At 40.1% G+C, this 13304-nt stretch overlaps 1 protein-coding gene across 1 annotated transcript; it reads left to right on the forward strand.

Annotated features, from left to right (window-relative positions):
- The first annotated feature begins 2843 nt into the window (after window positions 1–2843).
- Window positions 2844–11434, forward strand: LOC136755216 (E3 ubiquitin-protein ligase RBBP6-like). Its single transcript, XM_066711699.1, has 11 exons — window positions 2844–3414; window positions 3948–4044; window positions 4339–4375; window positions 7914–8002; window positions 8098–8194; window positions 8331–8470; window positions 8798–8970; window positions 9255–9355; window positions 9718–9913; window positions 10824–10927; window positions 11168–11434. The coding sequence occupies exons 1-11, from the start codon at window positions 3246–3248 to the stop codon at window positions 11432–11434; spliced, it is 1470 nt and encodes a 489-aa protein (XP_066567796.1). The 5' UTR covers window positions 2844–3245.
- Window positions 11435–13304: the final 1870 nt, after the last annotated feature.

The raw sequence follows: 13304 nt of genomic DNA on the forward strand, positions 1-13304 counted from the left end.
GTATGTATGTATGTATGTATGTATTCATATATGTATTCTGAAAAAAAATAGAAATGCAACATGTAAAGCGTTGTTCCCATGTTTCATGAGTGTGAAATTAAAGATCAGAGGAATTTTCCAATAAGCTTATTTCTCTCAGCCCCTCCAACGTTGTTATATAGAATTTGGCCAACTGGCCCCACAACTGTAGAGCACTTTGTACCACACCAGCTCAGGACTCCGCATCAGGCTTCTTGACCTGTGGGATCGTCTGAGACCAGCCACCCCAACAGCTGATGAAACTGTGGGTTTGCACACCTGAAGAATTTCTGCACAAACTGTCAGAGCGTCTCAGGGAAGGTCCTCTGTGGCTTGTTGTCCTCACCAGGGTCTTGACCCGACTGCAGCCCTGGTGGACATTCCTGCCGTCAGCACTCAGTTGGATGCATTCCTGTATGGGCCCAGCTTTAAATTTTGGTGTTGGCAGGGGTTGGAGTTCAGGCTGGTGTTTGGCCTTAGAATGGGGCAGGTATCCTATTTAGGTACTAGGATAATTAGTGAATCTAAATTAACTAAAGATTTAAGGGTTTTAGAAAATGCCACCAACTAATATAATAATAAGTATTATTATTTATTTCTTAGCAGATGTAACAATACATTTACAGGTTCAAAATTAAGCAAGTGCATAGGTAAAATATACAGTTAATATAAAATACAAGTCCGACATCCTAGATTGTAATAGCTAACAAGTGCAGACAAGATGTGCTGAAGTCATAGTTCAGAGCTAAGGGAAAGCGGACAGAGAGGAATTCACAATAACACAGGTAATATCAATGTAAAAGCAAGCAGTATGACTTGGGGGAATAAACTACTAAATTACAGGTACAGTCTGAACAGATGTGTCTTGAGTAATCGCCGGAAGGAGGTCAGGGACACTGCTGTCCTGACTTCAGTAGGAAGGTCGTTCCACCACTTAAGGGTCAGGGATGGTATGCTTTGTCAATGGTACACTCTATTAATGGATACAGATGAAGGCATTAAAGATCTAAAGGTTAGATTTAGACTGGTTACAGAGTAGTATTTTGAGAAGATAAACTAGATTTTACTAATGCTAATAAGGTTTACTGTTCAAATTAGGGTTGCAATTTGGTTAGGGCTAAGGTTAGAGTTCCCAGCAACTTAAGCTCCTTTTAAAGTTAGGATTAATCTTCTAGGGTTAATTGAGCTGTATGTACATTTGTATTTGTATCTTGAAAGAGTCAATAATCTGTAAATCTATTCTAACTTTTATAGAGGTTTTCTTTCCCAGATTTTAAATGGGGGAGGGAAATAGATGGCATGTTTCCTGCATGATTCCACATTTCAAAAAGCGATAGGAAATACAGTGCCCCAATACCAAGTGTGTTATACTTTGCGTACAAATAAAACTCAATGAATGGAAGAGGGTTTATTGATCTTGCAATAAGCAAAAAAAAAAAAAAAAATGCAATTCGTTGAAAATGCCGACATCTAGTGGTATAAAATAAATCAGACTAAATTATTATTTGTCACTTTCCCAAAATCAGCGCACAATCCTACATGTATATGCAAACAATGAAAGGACCTAAAATAGAAAGGGTTGGGAATAAACTGAGACTGGTATCATTCAGGATGTTATCGCTTTAGTATAAGGCATAACTGAATGTCATCCATTTTTTCTGCATACAAATTTTGTTATACAGATGAATAATGTCATTAAATAAATACAAAATCCAGTTTATTGCAATAACTGGATAGTAAATTAACTGTTGTTACTCAACATCAAGGACAAATAAGGGGTAGTGGTATATTTGAACTGCTATTTAATAATTATTTTCTTCCTTTATTTGTTTGTGTATGTATGTAGCCTGTGTATGTATTTGTGTATGTACACAAAATAAACCGGTTATTGTTAGAGATGTAAATAATAGTTATTTAACTGTAATAAACATTTATGTTGTGCTCAATCTTAGTTCTCATTTAATATACGACGTCGTTACTATTGAACACATGTACAATCTAAGGATGGTTGTTATTTTCTTGTTTAAATTATTCAATATGACCAGCCATAGTAATATGATTTAACCCACTAGAAAATAATAGTTTTTTAGACTAAGTGAATTTGCCTAATGGGACAAAATAATATATCATGCTAATATATTGCTTGATCTATCTTCGTAAAAACTAAACTGTCAGATTCGCATTTTATGAGCTCCATTCAGTTTGTGTATTTTGGGATTTTTACAAATAATGGGGGCCGTTGCAACGAACATTGAGTTACTGTGCTTTCTTGAAATATTTATTCTGGTAGTCTAGTTTATTATAGCAATGTGGGAACATACTAGTGCACTAATGCATGCTGGGATTAAATCAAATGTTTGACGGACCTCTTGGTCACAAACCAAAAACGCGCACTCAGGTGCAGCTTAATTTTGATACTAGATTAGTCAAGTCCTGAGGTGACAAATAATAGATAATCCTCAATGTGGCTTCTCTATTCAAGGGGACTGACATAATAAATACAGCATAATAAACATACATATGTGCAAAAGTTACACAAGCTGGAGTGGTTCAGTGACCTGCAACACAATACAAAATATTTGACAATGTGCATAGAGTTGCATTAGTTTAAAGGTTGCAAAGTGCAGCTGCAGTGGAAGGACAGTCGTTGAGCCTATGACATGGTGAGAATGCAGTACTTTTAATTCACATTATATCATTTTTTTAATATCATTTGTTTACAGGCTACACGTCGTGGTCATGGGAACGGTGACGGACAAGGGTTAACCGCTGACATTCGGACATTCTATCATTATGACGTCCCGTTCGGAGCATCTTGCGGTTCGCTTTGATCGGGGTGTCCCAGAGAGTCGGTCGGAGAGTTTGTACACGTTTATTCGCATCGAGACAGCTGTGAACCAGAGAAAGAGCATTTGTTTGTGGTGGTGTTATAGGGGTGCGTTTGGTTTGGTGGTATTTCGGAGGTTTACAGTAGAGTCGTTACTTTTGGTAGCCCACTAAGCTTCGGCGGAGAGGAGGGAGGTCATTTTAGGCCCCACTGTCTGTCTTTCCTTCCCCTCTATTGTTGTCGTTTATTGTCCGACTCGAGGGATCGTTGTCTGCAAAATCGGCACGGGGAGGCCTAGCTGGAGGCTGGCCCGGGACACTGTCCTAACCCATCTCCTTGATTGGAGATTGGTTTCATTCGGTTTCATTATCTGACACGTACAGTGTAAACAGATTTCAAAATGCCAAATTGTGTGCATTATAAATTCGCTTCCAAACTGACCAGCGACATGGTCAAGTTTGATGGGCTGGACATCACGCCGAGGGATTTAAAGCGCCTGATCATGTTTCGGGAGAAGCTCAAACCCTGGCTCTGCGACCTGAAGATCAGCAATGCTCAAACCAACCAGGGTAAGACTTTATGATCATGCACTGGATTGTATCTCTGCTGCATATGGTCCAATCAAAAGTCATTATTTGTCATGGATGCCTGTGATACGAATGTTGCTGTTGTGTTTGAATGTGTTGTAAGTCCAGTGATTGCAGATATAATGGGGGAATCTTCTAACAGTGGAGGGGCCAGGTCTGTCAGTAAAAGGGAGCACTGCTTGAGAGACATAAGGGCCAAGAGTGCTTGAGTGACATTGTACAGTTGCAACTAAAGATATATTTTGAGTGGTGTGGTACTTTAAACCAAAAGCAATCTGCGAAACAACATAGTTGAATCATTTCTAAATTTGCTGCCATGTTTACTGTCTTTTGCCAATTTAGATATGTGTAGTTAAACACAATATAGGCCCTCCTAAACTGCTATTTGTGATTCGATAATAATGGAAGACATTGTAATTATCACACTTGATGTTTCTTTGTAAATCTATGCTGTAGAATGCCTTACATCTGCTCCTTAAAGAATACTAAGCATCTCCTTTAATTTCTGTTCTCAGAGTACACTGATGATGACACCCATATTCCCAGAAATACATCAGTCATTATCAGACGAGTTCCTGTTTGGGGAGTCAAACCCCCTCGCAAAAATGTCCGGTAAGTATGATTCTCTTTTCAAATCTGTATGATCTTGTTCAGTTTCATTCCTGTCTCTTATTAAATCTCACCAAGTTTGCTTATTTGCATGCATACCTTTACCCGGGGCAACTTTGTTTGCACAAAAGCCCTGTTCTGCTCTTGCCACAGGATTGAAATCAGTCTGTAACACAACATCCATACGACCCTCACAATGCACTTTTAAACAGTTTTAGACTCTGATAGTAATACTGTAGCTGGCTCTGGTAGAAAGCAGCTGAAATTAATGCTTTTTCTTTTTAATTTGCTTTCCAGTGATTATACCAAACCTTCAAGAGGATCTTCAAAAGCAGTATGTAAAAAAAAAAAACACGAACTCTTTTATTTTTCATGAACTATAGTTTAGTGACTTATGTATGCTCTTATGATGCACTTTCTTGGAGTAATATATGCATACAGTGTGTGGTGTGTATACAGTGTGTATATATATATATATATATATATAAAAAGGATAATAGATTACCCTTTAGTGCAGGGGTTCCCTAAGTGCAGCCCAGGGGCCAAATGTGGCCCTCAAGGATGTTTGGTGCGGCCCCCCAAAGCCAACCTTTAACCACCACTTTTCTGAAACTTTACTATATTTTTATACTTTCTGAACATTTTCTGTGACAAAATGCACATGTAATTTGGGGAAAATAATAAGACAACAATTCAAATTCATAACTGTTCCCTAACAGAAATGTATATGAAATAAATAGGTATGATTTCTGACATATTTACTTTTCATTGGTGGTTCACTTTCTACTGCAGCCCCCCCATCCCATGCAACCTCTGGAAATTGGCACTTCATCACCAGACATTAGGAACCCCTGCTCTAGTGAAAGAACCACTAAAAGGGAAAGTGGGTCTGGAGAAGATAAATATACCAGAAAGGGGAGGAAATTTGGTCAGTTTGTTACTGAGGAGAGAGGCATAGTGAATATTGGCTTTACAGAGGTTAGAACCACTGGGAAATAACGAGGACCTTAATTTGTGTCCCTTAATATGAAAATACATGTATGCATTATGCATTATGTATACATAATAATATGTTTTAATGAATTGCCAATTAGTCTAATTAAACAATTAACTGAATGAATTTAACTCTTCTCTCCAGACTCTGAAATGTTCTTTGGGTTGCATGTTGCATACATCAACAATTTGTGAGGTATCGGCTATAAAAATAACATCAAAGTTTTAGATAAGCCTACCTGAGTAAACAATTACATTAATTAAGTTGGGATCTCCTGATGGAACAAAATCCAGAGGGTTACTACTGTTACTACTAATTACTAGAGGGTAATCTATTTTCCTGCATATTACCTGGGACAAGGCACCCCACATTTAAAGTCTATTGGTAACACTGCTGTAGCGCCAACAATTTTATAACTGGTTGTAGTACATTGTAACAGTGTATTTTGTGGCAAGGGTGACCAAAAAATTGTATTTGTATATGTGTTTCTCTCGTATGAATTGGTTGTCTGCAAGACAATGCACTGTATTTCATATGAAAAACGGGGCAAGGTTTCCCCATAGAACTGTTGTATAGATGAATGTGTGATCATTCTGTCTTTGAAGTGCTGTGTCTGTAAAAGCTGTGTGCTTTTTTCTTTTGGTTTCTACTTATGCTGTAAGTGTCATATTTAATTTTGCATTGTATAACACAGCTATATACTGATTTGTTTTGTAAAATTGGTAATTTTATTAGCAAAGGCTCTACCAACTAAGCAGACCCCTCAGAATAGGAGGCAATTCCTTGTGTGTGGAATTAATCAACATACCAACATACAAACAAATAATTTACATGGATAAACACAGTGCTTTTATCAAAGCAAACTAATTGGTCTTAAAAGTTCGACAAATACCACAATTGTTAGGCAGACATCCATATTGTTAATATCTCCCTCTTTGACCCTCAAAGATTTGTTTGCAGGTGGAAGGGGTTTAGTGGGTTTTTGTTGTTGGTTACTTGAAACAATTGTGAAATGCCTGATTGTTTGGTTGGGCTTTAGCTTTTTTTCTTGAAAGTATTTAGTTGCCACTAGGAGCAGTGTGCCTGGGATTTTCTATCTTAAAGCACCATAATTTACATACTTATATATGTATGTGTGCATGTATATATTCTGTATGTGTGATATACTGAAAACTCCCTTAATAAAATGCAGACTTATGGGTTTTAATAAAGTAAACAGGAGTGAAGGAAGTCACTGATGGTAAGAAAAGGAAAAAAAATAACAATGGGAGATTTGTGTTTGTTTTGAATTTTGTCTTATTGATTGATTGTAATATATAAGGCATATATGGGCATTAATTGTTTATTCTGTCTAAAGCAGTGGTGAGCAGCCTAAATTAATCAGTGGGCCACAAGTCCAGGTGTCAAATAACTGCTTGGGCTGCAAGACCCCTTTTAACACAAAAATGCTACATTTTCATTTAAAAATATCAATATAAAGCAATACATACATATCAACAATGTATTAAGGGAGTATAATATATATATATATATATAAAGAATATATAAATATTAATACATTTATTTGTTTACTACTTTATTGTTATATTTTATAATTATTTGGGGGGTGAGGGGGCTGTCTTGGGCCACAAGTTGCGCACCACTGGTATAGAGGGAAACTGGAGGGGGGTACAGAGACATTGTGAGTGGAGGTGCTTGTTGTCTGTCAGACATAAGGTCCAAGTGTGTCAATTGTAGTTTTAATTGTTCCAGTTTTCCTGTGAGCAATAAACAATATCTTTGGGAACCTACTGCTTCCGCATAGCTTTTCCTTCAATCCCATTAACATTTCTCTGGGGTCCTCTACTAACAATATATATAAACAATTTAGTTAAAATGAATATTTTCTACAGTTTTTATCAGCAGTGTTTTTTTTCCAAAGCACAGTTCGTCAGATGAGTCTCAACTGGCTTCAAATTAGGTGCATTTGAAAATGAAAAAGTGTAAATGTTAACAATTTTCACAATGTGGAATATTAGGCACCTCCTTATGTTGAAATAACTTCAGCAATCGATCTAGTAGTGAAAATACTTTTACATTTTGTCTGGTTGTTTTCACGTTGTTTTAAACCGAAGATGCTGATAACCCATCTTGGTATATTAATGCAATAGTGTTTTACATTAAGTCTATAAGGATTATTACTACACAGGGTTTTAAATTGTCTTATAGCATTAAACCTGAATGTCTTTTTAATTTTCCTTAGTCAGACTGAGAATTCTGCAACTCCAATAATACTGTCCTGGCTTTGCAAGCTATATGATCTTTTTTGTGTTTTTATTGTTTGTTATTCTTGATTAATGATTAGTTCCTCATTTAAAAAAACCCTTGTCACGTTGTTGGACTAAATGTGTCACAGCTTTCTTGAGAGTTGTCCCGTCTGCCTCTAATGTAAAGAGTGAGTTGTGTCCTGATGTGGGGATGTCAGGGAGAACCTTAAAAGTCTGTTGCCTTATATTATACAGTGTGGATTGTGTGTGTCTGTTCTGTTCTTTTCTGCCATATAAACCTGTATGTTGTCTGGTACCTGAATTGTCATTGAATGTGCGCCGAGGATTTGTTTGATCAGGGACCATTTGGTGTATTGCAGAATCCTTTGGAAAGACTGCATTCATAAGAAATAGTAATTTCCTTGCTAAAATTGGATCTTAGCTGTCCTAAGCAACGATCCTCTTAGATTACAACAAATACATAAGAAATAATTTTCTGCCTTAGCTAGTTAACTTGTATTAAATACTCAGTGGAAATACTGGTACGCAATCTATCTGCAAAGAAGGTTCACAACCACTGGTTTAGTCTTATCCAAACTTGTATATGAAAACAATGCTTGCTTGTTGCACAGACCGTCAATCTGGCTGAAGCAAACGCGTCAGAGGAAGAGAAAATCAAAGCAATGATGTCTCAGTCTACACATCAATATGATCCTCTCTAGTAAGTATTGATACACTTGTTGAATATTTTTTGTTTTGCAATAATAAAAGCATTTTGCCTGTAAGTTACTGTAAACTTTGTGTTTTTTTCACCAGTTATGTTGAGAATCCAGAGGAAACACCCCCACCCGGCTACACGTGCTTCCGCTGTGGGAAGAAAGGACACTACATTAAAAACTGCCCAACCAATGGGGTAGGTAGAAATTGTTTACTGTGCATTTCTGACTCTGTTGCTAAAAATTACTGTCCATATGGATAGGATAGGCTTGTCCAGTGAATGCAATCCATGGATCCTTTGTAAGGGCTGTTTATGTGTGGTGTGTTTCCAGGACCCAGACTTCAAGCCGCTTCCAAGGGAAAAGAAAAGCACTGGCATTCCCCGCAGCTTTATGGTGGAGGTGGACGACCCCACCATGCAGGGAGCCATGCTGACCAACACGGGCTCATATGCCATTCCCACCATTGCTGCGTAAGTGCATTGCCAGAGCTCACCTGAACCAAGTCTGTCTTCAAGCTGTCTGGACACTTTTTGTTACAAGTTTGTTACACGTATTCCAAGGGATACGTTGGACTGGAGGAAACTAAGCATTTATAAGAGCCTTCTCAGTTCTGCGATGCACAAACATCAGTCTGTTGTCATGGAATATGAACTGCTTAGGATTTCCCATCGCAGCTTTCGAGCATTTACAATACTCGGTTAATTAATTGGATTAATGGCATAATTGAAGCTGTTGTACTTGAATCCACAATCAGACTCTCATGCGTATTGGTTTTCCTTGTCTGGTGGTCTTCTCAGGGAGGCGTATGCAATTGGGAAGAAAGAGAGACCCCCGTTCCTCCCCCAGGAGCCGACTGTGCTGCCTGTGGAGGATGACTGGGAGCCGGACGAGCTGCTCTGTCAGCTCTGTGAGGAGCTGATGATGGACGCTGCGGTCATCCCCTGCTGTGGCCGCAGCTATTGCGATGACTGTAAGTGCAGCTGGAAAAAGCAATGCCAGGGCAGCAGAGTGATGCACAGATTGCTCAGTGTCTGTGAGGATTTCTGTTTCTATGCGATTCCCAAGAACTGAAGAAAACAACATTTTTGCATTTGTATTTTGAAGCCTGATATTAATTTACACGTGGCATTATTTGTGTATTTTTAAGCCTAATAGCCTAATATTAATGGGCAACAGGAGTGCTTTAGCTCATTTACAATGATCATACTGTGTAGAGTTTCTCTTTGTAATACTGGAAACTCATTTCCTGTACAGGTATCAGGACGTGTCTTCTTGACTCGAACCACGAGTGTCCTACCTGCCATCAGTCTGGTGTGTCCCCAGATTCCCTGACTGCAAATAAGTTGATTCGCCAGGTATGACTGTTCTTGGGTTTGCTTCCCTGCTGGGGCAATTATAGTTGGGCTAATATCTTTGTTTTTGACAAGAAACTGTGTGTTAGCTGCGTTTCAAGATTAAATAATGTTGCCAAACTATCATATTCTCTCGACATGTATGAAGCGTCCTTCAACAGGAGCAGCCATTTTCATTGGCAGTAGTTTTTATTTATTACTGTGGTTTATAAAGGTTCATATTGTGATTCAGTCATAAGTACATCAAATTCACATTTTAGGCTTAGGTTTTAGGAATTGAATATCTCTTTGGTTTTGTCATTTAGTAGCTCTCACCCATTTTTGAATTGCTGAATTAGGAAATTAAATGCTTGCTTTCCTTTCAGATTGTCTTTAAATGCCACAACAAAAAAGGATATAGCAAGCGGCTGCATCTGGGTCGAGCCCCCTTCCTCCTTGAGCCGACTGTGCTGCCTGTGGAGGATGACTGGGAGCCGGACGAGCTGCTCTGTCCGCTCTGTGAGGAGCTGATGATGGACGCTGCGATCATCCCCTGCTGTGGCCGCAGCTATTGCGATGACTGTAAGTGCAGCTGGAAAAAGCAATGCCAGGGCAGCAGAGTGATACACAGATTGCTCAGTGTCTGTGAGGATTTCTGTTTTCTATCCCAAGAACTGAAGAAAACAACATTTTTGCATATATGTTAAAATATGGTACTGGGTTCCAAAACTGTGACATAACGTTTTTGATTTCGCTCGTGTAAAACTCAAACCACAATACATGTTGCTGTGCTTGTAGTATATATCAATAGAGCATCATCTCAAATCATTTTCCGATGCACTTACCTTCATTCGTAACTAAGTGGACACAAAATACATTTCTAAATTTAGAATATCCTTGTATCACCAGAGATTGAAAATACACTCACAACTTCTATGGATAGTTTATTTTGCACCCAAGGCCCTGAGAATGAACAGCCGTTTCATTTTTTCATGATCGCTACACTGTCTGTAGCAGGAACTGAGCAGTGTTACCGGTATTTTGCCAGCAAATTTCTCCTATTCCGATTAATTAATTGGCCATTATCCAACTATATCATTAGATTGGTTTATACATATGAAATCCACACACGTGTTATTAAGACTGTAAATATTTCTCAAATAATCATAGTCAGGAATGTCACACTTTATTGCTTTATTTTCTTACTTAATTTCAACTATTTTCTGTTATAATATTTTTAACAGCAAGAATGAACACAACACATTTTCTGAGGTATCTCTTTTAGTCAAATGTGACCTAGAGAGACATCATTATGTAGTACTCACCTGCACCGAGCTGTAAAAACAGGGGTCATACTCTCAGCATCATATTTTAAAATATATGTATTTTGAAGCCTGATATTAATGGGCAACACGAGTGCTTTAGCTGATTTACAAAGATCATACTGTGTAGAGTTTATTTTTGTAATGCTGGAAACTTGTTTCCTGTACAGGCATCAGGACGTGTCTCCTGAAGTCAGAGGAGCACAAGTGCCCTACGTGCCAGGAGATGGATGTTTCCCCCGATGACCTGATGGCAAACACTCTGCATCGCCAGGTATGACTGTTCTTGGGTTCTTTTCACTGCAGGGGCAATTATAGTTGGGTTGATATTCACGCCTCTCTCTGTTTTCGACAAGAAACTGTGTGCTGGCCGTGTTTCAGGGTTAAATAATGTTGCCAAACTATCATATTCCCTCAGGGTGTATAAAGTGTCCTTCAACAGGAGCAGTCATTTTTATTGGCACTAGTTTCTTAATTGATGAATTAGGAAATTGAATACTTTCTCTCCTTTCAGATTGTCAATAAATTCATGAAGCATCCCGGTTATACCAAGCGACCGGGGCTGGGTCGAGCCCAGGTGGCACCTGTTGTGATGCAGCCAAGCCCGGTGGTGGAGCGCCCGCTCTGCCCGCCTGCCTCCAGGCAGCAGGACCCCCTGATGGCCAATGTCGCTGCCAGCACTGCTGCCTCTGGTCAGGTCAGACAAGCCAGCAGTGGGGCTAGCCCAGCGGGGCTTAAGCACTCCATGCCCACGACAGGTGAGATCTTGTGCCATGACTGAAGTGTTCTGGATCTTGGCAGTTGGGAAGCAGAAGGGGATGTTCTCGTGGTAATTCTCCTGACACTGTGCATTGTGTTCCCTACAGGACAGACACTGCGATCTAATCCAACCCCACCCAGAGGCAGAAGGCAATCCTGGGAAACGTGAGTACAGTATTGTTATACGGTTCTTATTGAGGACAAAGTGTTGATATAGATGTAAAAGATGTATAATATGTACACAGAGTTCCCATTAAAATAATTGTTACCATAGTCATTATTTTTTGTTTAATCTTTACAATGGTGGGGAGAGGTTTGACAGTCAGGATTGCACCGCAGTGTAAACTATATGCCAATGTAATTTTCTACAGACGTCACCCCTTTAGCCCCGTGTAAATTTCATAAATTGATTGACGGCTTCAGTCTTATCTCATGCATGTCTTTTCTCTCTTTCTCAGATCCAAATCCCTGGACAGCATCTCATCCTACAGTGGCAGCTCTTACTCCACATCCTGGTCTGGATCTCGCTCCCGCTCCCGGTCTCGTTCTCACTCTCGCTCCCGGCGCAGCGACCGGTCCAGATCCAGATCTCGCTTCCGTGGTGATCACGAGTCCCACGCCCGCTCTCCTGACTACAGTGTGGGGGGAAGTGGCAGAAGGGAGAGTGGCAGTGGAGGGTACCGGTCCCGCTCCAGATCCCCTGAGCGCTATAGGGCTCACAGCCCCAGCAAGAAGCCAGCTGTGCCCCCACGGTCTGAAGGAGCACAATACCGAGAGCCCCCCATTTGTGAGGCCAAGGCTTCATATGGCCGTCCTGTGGACAAGAGAAACGCTTTCAGGAGGGATCAGTACAGGCAGTGGGACGGGGATTACCGTGGCCGATATGACTAAGAACCACAACAACCCTCCGTGCAACATACCCGGGGTGCAGCCCCCCAACGCAACTGAGAGCCCTTCACACTGAGACAGTTCACCCCCGCTGTGTTTTTATTCCCCCCAATTATTAAAAATTAAATATTATTTTAATCATCAATGACTTTGTCTTGTGGTCATTCTACTGACATTTTTTTGTCATCTTTTTATTTCCTCTAATAATAAGAATGCACAGTAGCATAATACCTTCTTTGTTCTGTAACCACACATTTTGTGTCTGGGAAGGCAAATCTGGTAATGGGAAGCATGTCCGTTGATGGGTTTTAAGGTAGACCAAAGTTGGAGGTCAAATTAAAGGTTCCCCTACTATGGATTCACAGCACTCCTCCGACAGCCGCAGTAGCATGTGCTCGGGGCTCCTGGTCTCCACCCTGGCCTCCTACACCTTCTCCCAGCCACCCACCGTTACACTGGGCCCCCTGCACCGCGAGCCACATGACGCCATCAACCGCACGCTGCTTGCCCCGTCCCAGGCGCTCAGTTTACTTTTTGGAAACCAGCGCTGTTCTGAGGGCATATCACACGTATATCACACGTTTGATTGGGTTATTTACTTCTTGAAAACAGGACTTAGCTCTAGGTTGGTATTATTTTAAAGTAAAAAACTGGGAAGAATAATATTGGAATTCGCAAACATTATCCAAACAGCTGATCGGCTGTGTGCTGGACTGCAGCCAGAATTCATCCATTACATAAAAGGACACATTAACATACAATAAAATATGTGGATAGCACAGCCACAATTTACATTAAGATATACAGATGTCTCCTCTGTATTCACTGTGATAATCCAGTAACAAAGACAATCATTTTGTGCAGGGTGCTCTACCAGAGAGCATGAAAGAAGTTTGAGGCAGATCATGGACACTCCCCAGCTGAGTGCATCCACAGTCACAGCCCCTGCTGCTGCGCTTGCTACATCTGCTACAGAAGTGAGACTCGCTGTTCCTGATAAATAC

This window comes from Amia ocellicauda, chromosome 8, assembly GCF_036373705.1.
Source record: "Amia ocellicauda isolate fAmiCal2 chromosome 8, fAmiCal2.hap1, whole genome shotgun sequence".
In the NCBI taxonomy this organism is placed as follows: domain Eukaryota; kingdom Metazoa; phylum Chordata; class Actinopteri; order Amiiformes; family Amiidae; genus Amia; species Amia ocellicauda.

Excerpts from the sequence above, each read along its gene's own strand:
- LOC136755216 (XM_066711699.1), top strand. The coding sequence starts at position 3,246 with ATGCCAAATTGTGTGCATTATAAATTCGCTTCCAAACTGACCAGCGAC. Across the intron at positions 4,376-7,913 it reads CAAGAGGATCTTCAAAAGCA|ACCGTCAATCTGGCTGAAGC; the intron begins GTATGTAAAAAA and ends CTTGTTGCACAG. Across the intron at positions 8,471-8,797 it reads GCCATTCCCACCATTGCTGC|GGAGGCGTATGCAATTGGGA; the intron begins GTAAGTGCATTG and ends TGGTCTTCTCAG.